At 46.9% G+C, this 14466-nt stretch overlaps 6 protein-coding genes across 6 annotated transcripts; 2 read left to right on the forward strand and 4 right to left on the reverse strand.

Annotated features, from left to right (window-relative positions):
* The first annotated feature begins 22 nt into the window (after window positions 1-22).
* On the forward strand, window positions 23-2569 carry V1513DRAFT_449880 (uncharacterized protein). Its single transcript, XM_066898737.1, has 4 exons — window positions 23-282; window positions 335-1054; window positions 1113-2054; window positions 2107-2569. The coding sequence occupies exons 1-4, from the start codon at window positions 113-115 to the stop codon at window positions 2228-2230; spliced, it is 1956 nt and encodes a 651-aa protein (XP_066752019.1). The 5' UTR covers window positions 23-112; the 3' UTR covers window positions 2231-2569.
* Window positions 2485-6652, reverse strand: V1513DRAFT_449886 (uncharacterized protein). Its single transcript, XM_066898738.1, has 7 exons — window positions 6331-6652; window positions 6161-6252; window positions 5765-6102; window positions 5516-5708; window positions 4358-5282; window positions 3129-4304; window positions 2485-3038 (listed from the first exon to the last, which is right to left on the reverse strand). The coding sequence occupies exons 1-7, from the start codon at window positions 6384-6386 to the stop codon at window positions 2615-2617; spliced, it is 3204 nt and encodes a 1067-aa protein (XP_066752020.1). The 5' UTR covers window positions 6387-6652; the 3' UTR covers window positions 2485-2614.
* Window positions 6653-7302: 650 nt separating this feature from the next.
* On the forward strand, window positions 7303-8952 carry V1513DRAFT_187157 (uncharacterized protein). The gene is made up of 2 exons (XM_066894299.1): window positions 7303-7406; window positions 7477-8952. Exon 2 carries the CDS (start codon window positions 7531-7533, stop codon window positions 8827-8829), a length of 1299 nt encoding a protein of 432 aa, XP_066752021.1. The 5' UTR covers window positions 7303-7406; window positions 7477-7530; the 3' UTR covers window positions 8830-8952.
* Window positions 8953-8959: 7 nt separating this feature from the next.
* On the reverse strand, window positions 8960-11091 carry V1513DRAFT_449888 (chaperonin Cpn60/TCP-1 family). The gene is made up of 5 exons (XM_066898739.1): window positions 10961-11091; window positions 10199-10892; window positions 10073-10150; window positions 9930-10018; window positions 8960-9872 (listed from the first exon to the last, which is right to left on the reverse strand). Exons 2-5 carry the CDS (start codon window positions 10701-10703, stop codon window positions 9075-9077), a joined length of 1470 nt encoding a protein of 489 aa, XP_066752022.1. The 5' UTR covers window positions 10704-10892; window positions 10961-11091; the 3' UTR covers window positions 8960-9074.
* A 64-nt stretch (window positions 11092-11155) lies between these two features.
* Window positions 11156-11940, reverse strand: V1513DRAFT_449892 (60S ribosomal protein eL39). The gene is made up of 3 exons (XM_066898740.1): window positions 11878-11940; window positions 11626-11726; window positions 11156-11570 (listed from the first exon to the last, which is right to left on the reverse strand). The coding sequence occupies exons 1-3, from the start codon at window positions 11881-11883 to the stop codon at window positions 11522-11524; spliced, it is 156 nt and encodes a 51-aa protein (XP_066752023.1). The 5' UTR covers window positions 11884-11940; the 3' UTR covers window positions 11156-11521.
* A 933-nt stretch (window positions 11941-12873) lies between these two features.
* V1513DRAFT_403579 (mitochondrial 37S ribosomal protein uS7m) lies at window positions 12874-14410 on the reverse strand. The gene is made up of 2 exons (XM_066895560.1): window positions 14223-14410; window positions 12874-14169 (listed from the first exon to the last, which is right to left on the reverse strand). Exons 1-2 carry the CDS (start codon window positions 14275-14277, stop codon window positions 12911-12913), a joined length of 1314 nt encoding a protein of 437 aa, XP_066752024.1. The 5' UTR covers window positions 14278-14410; the 3' UTR covers window positions 12874-12910.
* Window positions 14411-14466: the final 56 nt, after the last annotated feature.

A 14466-nucleotide genomic window follows, 5' to 3' on the forward strand; every position in this document is an offset into this window, starting at 1 on the left:
TGCAAGGATGACCGTGATCCGACGGGCATTCTCAGCAGCAATCATTTGCACCCTCCACGACGGCTGATAATCCAGAGTAGTCAGACCAGTGTATACTGAGGAACAATTACATATGAGCGCCGAGCCCACGGCGCCGAACTTACAGGAAGCGGTGGGCGACGAGGCAGGCGATCCAGCTAGCCCAATCTCTGGGAGCAACACGCGGTCACCGCTTTCTCCGCTAAATGCATATTACTCGGCTTCTGCGTCATCCAATGTACCCGTCCAGACGTCTTCAGTCAGGTATGCTATTTGTTTAAGCCGCATGCAATCAGTATTGACAGTGGTGGTGTAGAGACACCGACTATGCAGGACACGAGCTAGCCGCCGATGCTAATGTTTACTACGGAAATAGTTTCGGCCACGGCATTGCCAGCACCACCAGTGCTGAACCTAGAACTGCTAGTGCGATTACCTCGAATTTGAGGTCAGCTACACCGGGACTGTCTTCCGATCTGCAATCATCCACCCATCAAAGCCTTGAACGGCTTAGGCGAATACTTCAACACAACTCGACTCTACCGCGGATATTCTATCGAGAACAATACTCAGAATCCGGTGACGATTCTACACAGTCGTCATCTCGAAATCAGGCGCAACATACGTCGTCGTACGGAAGGTGGCACACGAACGGCACTACAGGAAGTATGAATCCGATGCTGCTAGAGAATAGGCGAGACGTTGTTGTCAATACAAGCACGCGTCCTTCTGATGTGCCCTCAGTCGCCGGACCTTCGAATCCGGAAACGAGACTATTGATTCCTCCACCTACGATTTCATCGTCATCATTACTATCACCGGGTCAGCCTTCAAGCACATACCCGTACACGAGGAGTCCGTTGCGGCGGTCGAACACAATTCGTAGAAGGGCCAATCCCTACCTCGAGAATGTGGCCAAGAGACAACGGAAAGATGACTCATTGTGCCAATCAATGTCAGAGAAACCCATGCAGTTGGATTTGAAGATGGTGTATTGTGATGGAGGGTGGCATGGAGATGACTATTTGCCCGAGAAGTGAGTGGCTCTGTAATGTGATATCGCACCGTCGTATCTCTCACTGACACCTGCTTAGCGTCTTGTCTCTTACGAACTCGGTGTATTGCACGCAAAAACCAAAATGTAACATGATCCTGCGGCATAAGTCGGACAAACCTTTCACGTTGCATTCAATAACTATCAAGGCTCCGACTACTGGTTTTACTTGTCCAGTTCAACGAGGACTGATATTCGTGTCAATGAATAAAGATGATATGCTACCGCGGACAAAGTATCATGATCAGCAAATCGACAATATGGCTCTGTCAATGCCTGCCTCAATGACAGCTGAGTACTCGGCAATGCGGTTGCCACAGTCCAGCCAGTTCGGGAGTACCCAGGCTGGGGATTATCCTTCCTCATCATTTGAGTCACTGCTAGAAGATTATTGGACTCACTCAAATTTCATGGGTCCCCCTCAGCCAGTGAACCTTACAGATGACGACGAAAGCTACGAAGTAGACCATTACGATGACGATGAGGAGCAGGCAGTCGATTATGGTTCTACCTCGGACAACGCGTTAGATTCGTTCGTGGTCGGAGGGTCGCCAGACCCTCCGGGTCACAATTCAAGCCTTAGATCGAGCCGATATCATAGAGGACCTCTCGCAGAGTTTAGGGCGCGTTCAAGATATAATTTCTTGGGGACCAGGCCACTGCATGGTCTAGGATCTCGCTTCTTCAGAAGTCAGAACGGACAGTCGCGGGAGGTTAGGATTATTAATACAGACAATATTGCTCCTCCTCTAGAGGTAATGTCGAATGACGTGGCTGTTAACTCTACGCCGACTGTCGGTTGGAGCACGCCGTCCATCGCAAATGGTTCCGGTTCGAGCAATACAGACGCAGATAGCAAGGATGGCGACGATAGAGCAACGACTTCACTTCCACACACTGATTCACTAATTTTGGAACCCGTTGCCAAGTTCAAGATCCCGGATAATCGATCAAAGTGCACTATTACATTTGAATCTCCATTGTGCGTAAGAGAGTGGTTATGGCTACATGGCAAATTACTGATGTGCGTATAGATCTGCAAAATACGTGTACATAAAGTTTTACAGCTCGGATCCGGCGCGCAATATCGACATTCAAGGTGTATATATAAATGGCTTCATTGGGCCTCGTTGTTTCCCTAAGATATCACTACGATAAAATTTTATTTATTTGCGCATATAAGGTAGGCTTCTGGTCATATTCTGGGGTTAACTGCAATTGGATTTGGCGCGTGGTACCTTTCATTTACTTGTAAACTTTCGGGTGTTATTTGTCGGTGAATGGATTTTCAACGCTGACAGGCATATAACTTGTAGGTGTTTCTACGTTACTCTGTTATCAAATTGAAATGAAATGGTAGAGACAGAAAACGATCTCTCTGTATATAAGCATCTCATTTCGTTGTCATTCTTACCTTGTTCACCAAACAAATGTGATTCGATCATTTAGTTCTATGTAAATATAATGACTATCAATACAATACATAATTAATGCATATACACAACTACTGAAATATACATATATACAAACTTGTGGCTTTAATTATCTTGTCCGTTCATCTCGCTCCCGTCTATCTGATTGGCGGTGTCTCCTGTTCCTGCCACGAGCACTTGGTTGCGACAGTTTACCTTCCGGCTCGAATGGGTCTTCCGCTTCGCGTTTATCTCCCCCTCGATCATTCCTATTGCGATTCTGATTCCCCCGACCTGGAGAGGGGCTGCGTGCTTTCAACCTTCGACCAAAGTCCTCGTGTCCACCCCATACTCTGCCAGACCTCGTAAGATCCCTTCCCGCATTTTCACGCTGCCGATCTCGCTCAGCCCGCTCCCTAGAGCGGTCGTCTTCAGGGATGTCTGGTTCTTTCTTACGTCCAAGTTCGCGTTGCTCCCCGCGTTCCTTTCCACGCACTCTGCTCGTGACATAGTATTCTCTATCGCGATTTTCTCTTCCACGGCTATCCCTGTCTCTGTCTCTGTCCCTGTCCCTGTCTCTGTCTCTGTCTCTGTCTCTGTCCCTGTCTCTGTTTCTGTCTCTGTCTCTGTTTCTGTCTCTGTCTCTGTCTCTGTCTCTGTTTCTGTCTCTGTCTCTGTCTCTGTCTCTGTCTCTAGTTCGATCTCCGGCTCGTTCTCCGTCTCCGCGTCTCTCTTTGGTGCTGTCTTTGTCTCTCGCTCTGTCTCTCGCTCTGTCTCTGTCTCTGTCTCTATCTCTATCTCTAGCTCTGTCTCCTTCTCTAGCTCGGCCTGCATCGCTGTCGTGAACATCACGATCACGGTCCTGCCGTCTGGGCTCATCTCTCGATCGCTTCTCATGAAGAGATAATCCGCGAGAAAACTTCGGAGACGGTCGACGTCCACCATCATCTCGTCGTCGCTTGCCGTCATTGGCGTTACGTGTCTCATAATCATTGGCGTTACGTGTCTCATAATCGCGAGCTCGCTCCCGCTCAGGCGTTCGCGTTGCCTCCTGTTCTCGATGCCGTTTGCGATTTGACATTGCAGATGTGGCGGTCTCCGGGCCCCTCGTATTCGCAATCTCTTCGCTATATGCCGCCGGAATCTCCTTGGCCTGTTCTTTTACCGACTCTAATGCCAATCCTGGAGCTGGTGCAGCGTATTGGTCTGCGTAGCCGAGATATTCGTCTTCGTCGATGTCGTCACCAATATCGATACCTATGTCGTTATACTCAACCTCCATAGGCTCGGCTTCCGTTGCTGGTTTCTCAGGCTCAGGTTTGGTTAGTTGAGATGGCGAGCGTTTGCCCGAGACAATTGAAGAAGATCGGGATTCAGACTGTGAGCGAGAATAACGAGAAGCTGAGCGTGACCTGGGCCTCGAGCTGGACGCCGAAGGAGATCTGGTTCTAGATCGGGAATGATAAGATGAACGAGATCTTGATCTTGATCTAGACCTGGACCTGGACCTGGACCTGGACCTGGAATAAGAATAAGACCGACTTCGGGATGAATATGAACGAGATCTGGATCGCGAGGCAGACGAGGAACGTGAGTGAGGCGATCTTGACTTGGATCGCGGTCTAGACGAAGAAGGGGATGCTGCGCGGGAGACACTTCGCGATCGAGACTTTAGTCCGCCGGCATTGGAGTCTGTCACGTCAGGACGCTCGGATTTCACGACGACAGATGGCACCACTAAGTCCCTCGAAGCATTCTGAAGGACTAGCCCGGCCTCCTCGTCCTTGTATTCATCCCCAGTGGCAAGAACCTTCACTTCGCTGCATCCAGATTAGTACCTATGTATTCCAACTTCGATCCGTTTGGGACATACCTCGATTGTCGCCAAAATCTCGTTGCTTTGTCCGAATTGACATTGCTTCCTGATCCACTGGAAGCACTGCCACGAATACTGAATGATCGAGGATTGAACTCGTTTCCGCCGGTTGAATCGTCGAACCTGTGATTTCGGTAGCCAGCTCGATCTCGATAATCACGAAACTGGCCGTGCATAGGATAACTATCGGCTTGCCCTCCATACCGCTGTCGAGCTTGCCTTTCACGGAAGCTGCGAGGCGCCGTTGGGGCGTGGAGAAGTTCGACAGGAATATCTGCAACCTTAGAAGCTGGCGCTTTCGCGCTATCCGAAGTTTGGGGGAGGACCGACGATTCTTTGGAAAATTCTTGGGGTCCAGAAGGGTTCTCATCTACCGCCGATTCACCACCAATGTTCATCGCTGTTTCCATGGATGTCGTCTGCGGCTCCGATTGAGTAAGTTCAATTGCAGAAGACGAGTTTCCATATCTGCTATGCGAAATCCATTTCCTCTCTTCCCACTGCCTCTCTTCGTCGCCTGCAGCAACTACAACTGCACTCGTGTCATAGTCATTGCTGTACCGATTGCCGTATTGGTGACGATTACTATAGTACCTGTTATATCCACCACGGTCGCGGCCGCGATATCCGTATCGATCACGATTATTGAAATATTGGTTCTGATAATATCCGCCCTGCTGACCGCCCATTGCAGGATTCTCCATGTTGTTCATACTGTTATTATTCGCCATATTCGTCATTCCCATTCCGGGGCTTTGAATTTGGGCTCGCTCCGGTGACGCGGACGAGCCCATAAGTTCACCTGAGATCTCACCGTCGGAGTCAAAATGCTGCATACTCCGGTTCTGTCGCACGAAGGGTTGTTGCTGGTTCCAGTACCCGAAATTACCGTTAGGATTCGTCGCTTGATTGACGGCGTAGCCTTTTTACGAATAAACGAGTTATTAACTGAACCACACAGAAAAAAAATCCACAACAAAAATGATAAAAATGAAGTAGAGGTCAAGATCGTCGCCATTCTGTTAGGGGATTGACAAGCTAAGTCGATGAAAGGACGCAACAATGGCGATAAACAATACAAGTTCTTGCGTGACGTAAACACAGCAAAGTATAACCCCCTAGCGATAAAGGAACAAATACAAATAAGTTTCATACCATTATTGTTATTACCACCTGCCATAGCGTTCATTCCCATGCCGTTCCAACCTCCCTGCATTCTCATTCCCGTAAAGCCTCCGGTAAAGCCCACTGCTGGCATTGCCGGCATCATTCCCATCGATCCACTCACGAATGCACTACCATCAGCTTCTTTGAAGACATTTGTAGCTGGTGCAACTTCAGGCAAATTCTATGACTCCAGGGTCAACGCTGCTTTGTGAGAAGACATTTGTGTATTCGACATACCTGCGGAAGTCCAGTGGGAACTGGTAGTGAAGGAGCAGGAGACGCATTCGATCCCTGACTCGGATCAGCGGAAGATGCTCTGTCGTTATCATTACTAGCATTTTCAACGTTAATCTTAACCGGATCGGTAGCTTCTTGCTGCTGTGATTGTGTAACCGCATGCTGTGCTGTATCTTTCTGCTTCTTTTCATTTTTTGCTATGGCGTCGCGAGCTCGCTTCTCTGCATGTTTTAAGAATACATTGATTGTAGTACGTAAGGACATATTGTCCACACAGTCTGAATCTGTTAGCGGATCATGCTCACATATCGTGCAAGATTCAGGAAGCTTTTTCCGGCCTTAATTCAATATCAGTTATTATTCGAAGCAAAACCAATCCATTTTATAACAACATACATGATCCACAAATATTCGACTCGCAGCATGTTAGCTTCGCGGCGTCTCGCGCTAGCTGCTTACATATACAGCATTTTAATCGCTCTGGGATCCTGTGGCTCGCGTTAGCACATTGTTACTTTTTGATCTGTGACAGCGTCTTTAGTATCACAATATAAATAAACGCATACGTGAGCGACATGCCGTTGATGCTAGTCCCTGACGACACAGTGTCCATGGTAGCCATGCCATAAAGGGTATGCCCTAAAGTGATGGGATCACGCGATTAGTGCCCTCAGTTTGCACAAGACAGGCAGTGTATGCTGTTTTTAGTCAAATGTAAATCAGATTGTGATGCTTAGAGTGACTGTCAAATTATATTGGTAGTTTCACTCGATGAATCAGTTGTTTTTGTGAAGAAGCATTTCGCGCGATTCACACTTATGAAATCAATCAAACTGTTTTGATGTATACGGTTTCATTCGCATACGTTCTGTCAATTTGATCCACTGAATTATAAGATGAGATTGTTCACGTGACCTGATTCCTAAGGGTATGAAACTCTTCAAGCTCTTATAATTCGTGTCATGGACTCGTCCAAAGCGGAGAATTTAACGGCTTTTACGAAAAAATTTAAGAATGACAATTCCGGATATCAGTTAGCTCGTCTTACCCGCCGTGTACAATGTATATTAATTTAATCCGCGACGAACTCCCTGAGCTTTCAAAGATTTGTACCTAACATCATCGAAGCCATACCACTTCCGCTTAGTTCTGGGCTCTGTTAACCATAGATGGACTATCTCCGCACTTCATTCGCTCAATGGTTCCAGCTGGAAATGAGATGGCGGAGAAGACTGAAATTTTGACAACCACCGAACTACTGGTAAACATATCAGCATAATCTTGCTTGTCCTGAATACTTCTGGTCTGGTGATCGTGCCATAGTGAGTTTGGTATTCAGACGAATTTGTCGGCAATGATCGCGGAGCACGATGCGTCATACGCCGCACTCGTCCCCCATCGCGTTAGAAGTTTGAAGGGCTCGCGTGCACATCAGCCCGCCCTCCAATACCCACAATGTCAGCTGTTAATCACAAGTCTGCATACAATATGGTTTATTATTGTGTCTGTTTTCGGTGTTAGGTGTCATCTACCGGCTTGAAGTTCGCAATTCATTGGTAAACAATGGCGGTTGTCAGTTCTGCGCCGAATTCGATCAGGCGCACAATGCGAGAGCGGGTTAGTTTATGGAAGCAGGTCAGTGGTCTAGTCACCTTTACCATATTGTTCCGCGTTTTACAAGACAATGCTAATTCTATCGTTTGTGTATACAGAGTCATACATTGTTTCATTGGAATCCGATCTCCCAGTCTTCCAGCAACTCTAATATGTTGAGTCCACCAATCCACGGCTCACCATCCCTTGGCACAACACAGTATCAAGACCTGCCATCCCTAAATTTCCGCAAAGCTACCTTGATAAATCCCGAGAAACTGAAGAATTCGGTGATGAAGGTTCCGGTGCCTGTGGACGCATGCAAGTCCGTCACGGTAGTAGTCGACACGATTGGCGACAATCACGCAACAACGGACTCGTCCGCGCTATTGAGCAGGGATCTTCCAGTGGCTGATAGCTCTTCGTTTGCAGAATCGATCGCAATAGCGCGCCGGGAGTTCATAGATGCGAGCCGCGAAGCTGGCAAACGACAGCGCGATGAACTCGCGGGAAACAATACCGCCGCTGAGTCCGACATAAATATCACCGCGCCTTTTTCCCTCGATGGACCGCACACCGTTTACGATGTCGAGCTGAAGGAGTTTCAAGTGGCGTATAATGAATACTGCAGCACATATTGTCGGAAGCCAGGACTGTTTGGCATCAAGCGATTTTTAAAGTCAATGCAGGATATCACGGATTATCCGCTTTCAGCTTCCGGTTCAAAAGCATTTGAATTCGTAGGAAATCTTATCGGCGATGAATTAAGCGACGAAACATACGCTATGTACGCCGGGGATGAAATTGAGCTTGCTACACATGCTGCCAGAGTGTTGAGACGTGCAATGAGTCAACCTCAACACAATACACCGCGACAAGTTTATGCTTCGACTGGTATCTCAGCGGCGGTTGAAACGAGATCATCGGACGTGCCAAACACGACCAAATGTGTGCGATCGAAAGGAAGACGGCGCAGCGCTGATGTTGATACGTTGCAGACTGATAATGAACTTAGCATCCTAGACTCGACTATAACGATCCCGGTCTGCGATGGTCTCCGTACGCAGTCGAACGGGAATGCCACATATCTCCGACGAAACATGCATCCTCGGTCTGCGACTTGTTTGTACTGCGAGCGGGAAGAAGTTCGTGTCAGAAGGAAGCAAATCAATATTGAACTGCTTCTAGATCGGGTTGAAGAGGTGCTAGCCAGTAATGAAACATATGCTCAACATAGAGATTACTCCACGTTTAAGCCATTCTGGTCATTAATGAGCGATAGAATTCTCTCGGAGATGCAAAAGCAGATAGGGCACCTCTATAATGAAGGTTACATATTGGCTGAAAGTATCGAGGATATTGACGATTGCTCAAAGGCGCTTTATTGGGCGTACGAGAAGCGGCTTAAGGTGGAGCAGGCACTTGAAGGTGGCCATACTATTAAGGCGAGATTGTACCGTTGGCTTCGTTAGATTTGCTGTAAGACGTAGAATATGGATTGCGTACGGTTAATATGGTTCGGCGAATTGGGCAAATATTGTACTGCTACTTGGGCATCGATTTACGCCCATGTTCGCTACAATGAATAAGAGTTATAAGGAGCTCCATTTTTTCACTCAACAGAATAAAATGATTCAATTAATTATAAAAAAAATGCAATCATTTACTGGATAGTCAACCTGCATTGTACAAACACGAATCATCTGCTTCCCCGGCCTCAGAACGGCATACCACCCTGACCGCGATTAGCGGTTCGTGGTTTAGCTCTAATGATATTATCAACACGTAATAACAGCTCAGCTGCCTCCGAAGCGCTGGACACAACCGCTTTCTTGAGCTTGTAGCTCTCAACAACACCCGCTTCTCGCATGTCAATGATCTTGCCGCTGTCGAGGTCGAGACCGGAAGTGCTCATACCATTGTAGATCGCTGATCGCAATCTGGGGATGAGTTCGCTGGAGTCCAGGCCTGCGTTATCTACCAAAATCGTGGGAAGTTGGCGTAACGCACGCGCAAAGGCTTCAATGGCAAGCGCACGCTTGCCATCCTCGTTCTGGGCAGCATTGTCGACAGCCTTTGACATGATCATCTCCGAGCAACCACCTCCAAGTACTGTTCGAGTTTCGACTACTGTCTGTGAGAGGACTGACAACGCATCGTGAAGAGATCGCTCGGCCTCGTCGAGCAGTTGCTCGGTTGCACCACGGAGAACGACTGTGCACGCCTCACCTGCCGCGACGCCAGAAAACTTCAGAAGCGTATCTTCGCCGATGATAACCTCTTCTATGAGATCACAATGCCCAAGCTTAACCAATTCTGGATGATCGAATGTAGAGGCAATCTCTCCGCCTGTGACCAACGCTAATCGCTCGATACCGTCAAAGTCAGCATGTTCAATAGAGACTATTCCAGCATCCGCAAAGAGTTGTTCCGGCCAGTTGTAAATGAGTTGCCGATTAACGAAGCAATTGATTCCGTGCGCTTTAATCTTTTCAACTTTTGCCCTCATTTTCTCCTGGAAGAATAAATAATTAGCATACACAATCTAATCCAAAGATAGACAGTGACATACTCTCTCTGCGCGCTCCAACTCGGCAAGTTTGCTTGTGGCATCGACTTTCACCCGAGCACCAAAAATCTTGACCTTATCTGTGTCCATAGCTATACGAACAGTTAAACAAAGGGTATATCAGTCGACAATCACAGAGCACTTACGGGTATTGGCAATAAGGATCTTCGCATTTTCCAACCGCTTTGGCTGGTTAACTCCAATCTTCTTGTCCAAAATAAAACCTGCCCAATCGGTCAGTAATTGCACCACAAATGATATCACTAACTCACCCTCATCTAAGTAGGAATCAATAAGCCGCCCACCGGCCTTTTTGATAATCTGAATATGATCCAAATTCGTGCTTCCCTTCAATCGCAATACTGCATCAACAGCTAATTCTGCGTAATGATCTTTATCCTGACTCAAAATCTTCGAACTCAAGGTAGTCTTTGCGATTGCAATCAAGTCCTTTTTAAATGCCGCTGCATCATTGCTGTTATCAACCGCGGATTTTTTCAGCGCAGCCAAGGCAGCATTCGAGGCGATCCGGTATCCTTCAATTATAGTCTGTGGGTGAATTTTCTTGTCAACAAGCTTCTCCGCCTCACGTAGCAGTTCCGCAGCGAGCACCGTCACAGATGTAGTACCGTCTCCAACTTCATCGTCCTGAACCTTTGAGATATTAACAAGCACCTTGGCAGCCGCATTGTCTAGCGCAATAGACTTGAGAATTGTGGCACCATCGTTAGTGACTAGCACTTCACCGGTGGATGCGGATTGCAAGAGCTTGTCCATTCCTTTGGGACCGAGCGTTGTTTTGACTAAATCGCCGACAGCAATAGCACCGACAAACGCGGAGAGACCTGTGGCAGAGCGTTAAATAATTTATACATGTTGCTGTGGATCTTTAAGACACTTAAGAGGCTACTTACGCGCGTTCTCAGCTCGCTCCTCTGTCACTTGATCTCCGAAAATTTGAACCGACTGGTAAAAGATAGAGTTAGTAAATCTCACTGATCGTTAATCTTGAGCTAGTCAGTTAAGCGACGTACCATCTCAATGCTTATGGGATAGGTTGCTACCAGTTCTGTAAAGTCGGTAGAACGCGTGTAGGAAAGGAGAACTACTCTGAATATTTGTGGGTTGCGACTTGCGACTTGCGAAACGTCATACAAATTGAGTTTCGACACGTGAAGCACCTCAGCACCGTACAAATATGCGACAAAGAATAACTGTATTTACTACATCTACTGGACATTTTATTTACTAAGTTCTTTGTTATTGGCGAAACGGCGACTGACCCAGCATTTATGAGGACAATCAATTGTATAAACTTCTGATGTTTGCGCTGCTGGTATTTCATATTTCATTTGCGTCAATAGTAAATCGATGACTAATAACCTCAAATTCTGCACTGTTCCAGAGTTTAATCTCATCCATACAACCGCCCATATATTATGTACTAAGAGATATTCTGTCATAATTTACTATATATAACAAATTGATTGTGCGACCTCTTTCATGTATGACCCATCACAAACACCTTTTTACTTGCGATTTTACATTAGTGACCAAATTATCAAACACCCGCCATGTTTATTCCATCGTCCCGTCTAGATGTTCAATTTCTTTCTACGCCACTGTCGCCTCTTGGTGTTGTATCTGCGTGATGGTTATTAGTCTTTGATAATGTGATTGGATCGTAATAAATTCATACCTGATTGTGTTACCAGTCTTAAGTCTGAACCACTGGGGAACACGACCATCCTGGTTCTGCGCCTTGGCAAGTTTGATTTTCGTTCTGAAAGACTTGTGGCTCTATAGTGATTCCTTCAGTTAGCCTTCATTCCCAGTAGTGACCATCGTCAATTCAACAATATCATTCAAATAAATAATCCACTTGACGAATATTGCAATCATGCCTCTTCACTCATCATCACATCTTCCATTACCGATGAAACTGACTTACCGGCATCTTTGCTATGCGAACTATGTCGATTAATCTGAATATCGAGATCGAAGTCTTAAAGGCAGCAGTGGTGGGAGGGCCGAAGTGTTCGTGTCCCCTCTGGCCTCTAGCAGATGGCGTGACTGCTTAATCGACCAGCCCTATAAGAGGGTTTACCCCCCGCCTCCCATTAAACTGAGTATAGCGCAATCAGCAACTAATGCAAACCGCACCCTACCCCTGACAATTAGCGTAATGTTGAGACTGTATGCGTAAACATGAGACTAGCCTCAAATATTAGGAAGAAACCGATCAATAATACATAACAGTTTCGTTATCTAACTGCTGCTGATAATACAGAATCTCTTTCTCACATTCTCTTGATTTGCTTTAGAGAAATTTGATTGGAGCGCCATATATTGGCTAGTAATATCGCTTTTGAATTGTCCTTGATATTCAAATCGAGCAGCAGTGATTACGGTAAAATTGGTTCTATTGACTCGAGGCGTATATCGTGTTAGGAAATGGAATTTTATAAATATAGAACAGAACTAGGGTCAATTATATTAAACGGCCACCAAACCCGGGATTTTGAACGTTACGAACAAAACGTCGAGATCTGGCGGTTTCGCCCTGCATGCCCTTGCCAGATGGCATGGAGACAAAGGCTCAGCGCACAGCCACCCGGCCGCGAAAAGCGAATAGCTGTGCTCGCATATGTATAGATCTCCTAACGAGAATCTATACGATAATCTATCTAAAGGAACATACATTTGGGCACGGCGTAGGGGAATCCTCCGGGAACAAACAAAACCCAAGTGAGAAAACAAACAGGATTTGCAACACGAGCTTTCGCGCCTAGACCCTCAATCCTCCAGCTCGTCCAGTTCGCAACCCCTAAACTCTCCTGTTCATGCTGCAGAACCATATACTTAGAGAGAAGGATAAAGCACATTCAGCTACTTCATGGTCTCCAATGGTCAACCCGGTGTGATTTGGCGGAATAAAAAATCCTATTATACTCTATGTACAATCATACACTTATACTACATCACTAGGACCGCGCAATATATGCTCTGTTTTCGATAGCAATTTTGTGAATAGCGTTCTTCTTCTCTAGTGCCGCTCCAGTATCGACGGCCTGTCTGACCGCGACAAGAGCATCTCCTAATCGCACACCAAAGGAAGGCGACGGCCGCTTTTCAGCTTCCTCAAGAATCCAATCCAACGCCTTTCTGTGTCTCTGCCGAGCTGTCAGAGCCTTTGGAACAGAAAAACTTTTGGCACCAGACTTGACCTTCTTAATCTTAACGAGCGGCATTGTTTGCTCGACGACATGCCGTAGAACCTTGACTGGATCATCCTGTAATCTCATACGAACGATCACAAATGCCTCAGCAACAATTCTCTGGGCCCTCTGCTTCCTTCCGTCTCGCATGATAAGGTTGACCAAATGTGATACAATAGGATCTTCAGTCCCGGGTAAAACGAATTCTTTAGCCTTTCGGGCCTGCACTGCTTGCCAATGCGGATCATGGGCGAATGGCTCATCGGGGCTCTTTCTCTTAGCCGCTTCTGTTTCTGCCTCTTCAAGCGCCTGCTTTTTAGCCAGAACATCATCGCGAATCAGGCTGAGTTCCTCTGCTCCAGTTCGTTGTATGTATTCATCAAGACTGAGACCTGAGAATCGAAGATCGATGAGATGACTTGCGAGGCCGGCCAGGACTGGCTCCTTCGTTGGTGATACTGGCTTCGATGAGTGTGCTTTTTCTAGAGGACCTTCCTCGCTACCTTTATTGGCAGCCACCATTTCCGATTCACACAATGGAGTTTCAGGAGCAGCTTCATTGACTTTTTGTTTCACAATCTCAGGTGTATCCTCTATTGCCGTACTATCTGGCTTTAAGTTCTCGCCAAGTTGTTCTGCTTTTGCAATTGGTAAGTCCTCAATCTGTTCAATCCCCTCCTTCGTGTATTGATCTTCAACTGGTTTCTCAGTTGGATGCTCCTGTCCCTGCACAACGGCACCATTCAGAGCTCCATTCTCTTCCGTCATTACTGCTGGTGCATTTTCGACAGCTTCAATGTCCGGGGCGAGGACTTCTCCGACTGGCATACCCTTCTCGGCTTCGGGAGATTGCTCCTCCATAGTTACTGTACTTGTCGGCGGTTTCTTCAGCCTCTCGTCCTTCGATTCTGAGCTCCGAACCGGATGTATGGACGTGAAAAATCTCACCGGTTCAGAGATTCGTAAATACCGTAAAAGGGTCGCCCTCCGATTTAGACTCTTGAAGAATAGATTCGAAGTCAAGTCTGACGCCGTTAATGACCTATCAACCTAGAATAGACGCATCGCTTCGACATACCTGCCCTCGTGGACATTAATATCCGCGCCGTAGCTGTCCGTCGCGCAGAGTACATTGTGATGAATTCGTATCCGAAACTGACAGGGCAGTATCTACCAACCAAACGGAATCACCGACGACTATATATCAATGTCGCGCCGTCGTGGAAGGGACCTTGCAGATCGCCCGATGGTAGCTCGCTGGGGAAAGAAAATATTTGTGGAGTCTAGCTAGCTGAAGCATTGCTAAAACGCAAAATCAGACC

Source organism: Lipomyces chichibuensis (assembly GCF_038497645.1).
Source record: "Lipomyces chichibuensis strain CBS 12929 unplaced genomic scaffold V1513scaffold_32, whole genome shotgun sequence".
Classification (NCBI taxonomy): domain Eukaryota; kingdom Fungi; phylum Ascomycota; class Lipomycetes; order Lipomycetales; family Lipomycetaceae; genus Lipomyces; species Lipomyces chichibuensis.

Coding starts and splice junctions, on each gene's coding strand:
- V1513DRAFT_449886 (XM_066898738.1), bottom strand. CDS start 6,386: ATGGCTACCATGGACACTGTGTCGTCAGGGACTAGCATCAACGGCATG. Junction 5,283..5,515: donor AGGTGGTAATAACAATAATG/GTATGAAACTTA, acceptor ATTCGTAAAAAG/GCTACGCCGTCAATCAAGCG. Junction 3,039..3,128: donor AGAAACAGAGACAGAGACAG/AGACAGAGACAG, acceptor GGACAGAGACAG/AGACAGGGATAGCCGTGGAA.
- V1513DRAFT_449892 (XM_066898740.1), bottom strand. Junction 11,571..11,625: donor AAGACTGGTAACACAATCAG/GTATGAATTTAT, acceptor ACCATCACGCAG/ATACAACACCAAGAGGCGAC.
- V1513DRAFT_403579 (XM_066895560.1), bottom strand. CDS start 14,277: ATGTACTCTGCGCGACGGACAGCTACGGCGCGGATATTAATGTCCACG. Junction 14,170..14,222: donor ATTAATGTCCACGAGGGCAG/GTATGTCGAAGC, acceptor TAACGGCGTCAG/ACTTGACTTCGAATCTATTC.
- V1513DRAFT_449880 (XM_066898737.1), top strand. CDS start 113: ATGAGCGCCGAGCCCACGGCGCCGAACTTACAGGAAGCGGTGGGCGAC. Junction 283..334: donor GTCCAGACGTCTTCAGTCAG/GTATGCTATTTG, acceptor GTGGTGGTGTAG/AGACACCGACTATGCAGGAC. Junction 1,055..1,112: donor GATGACTATTTGCCCGAGAA/GTGAGTGGCTCT, acceptor ACACCTGCTTAG/CGTCTTGTCTCTTACGAACT.
- V1513DRAFT_449888 (XM_066898739.1), bottom strand. CDS start 10,703: ATGGACAAGCTCTTGCAATCCGCATCCACCGGTGAAGTGCTAGTCACT. Junction 10,151..10,198: donor TGATTCCTACTTAGATGAGG/GTGAGTTAGTGA, acceptor CCGATTGGGCAG/GTTTTATTTTGGACAAGAAG. Junction 9,873..9,929: donor AGTTGGAGCGCGCAGAGAGA/GTATGTCACTGT, acceptor TTATTCTTCCAG/GAGAAAATGAGGGCAAAAGT.
- V1513DRAFT_187157 (XM_066894299.1), top strand. CDS start 7,531: ATGTTGAGTCCACCAATCCACGGCTCACCATCCCTTGGCACAACACAG.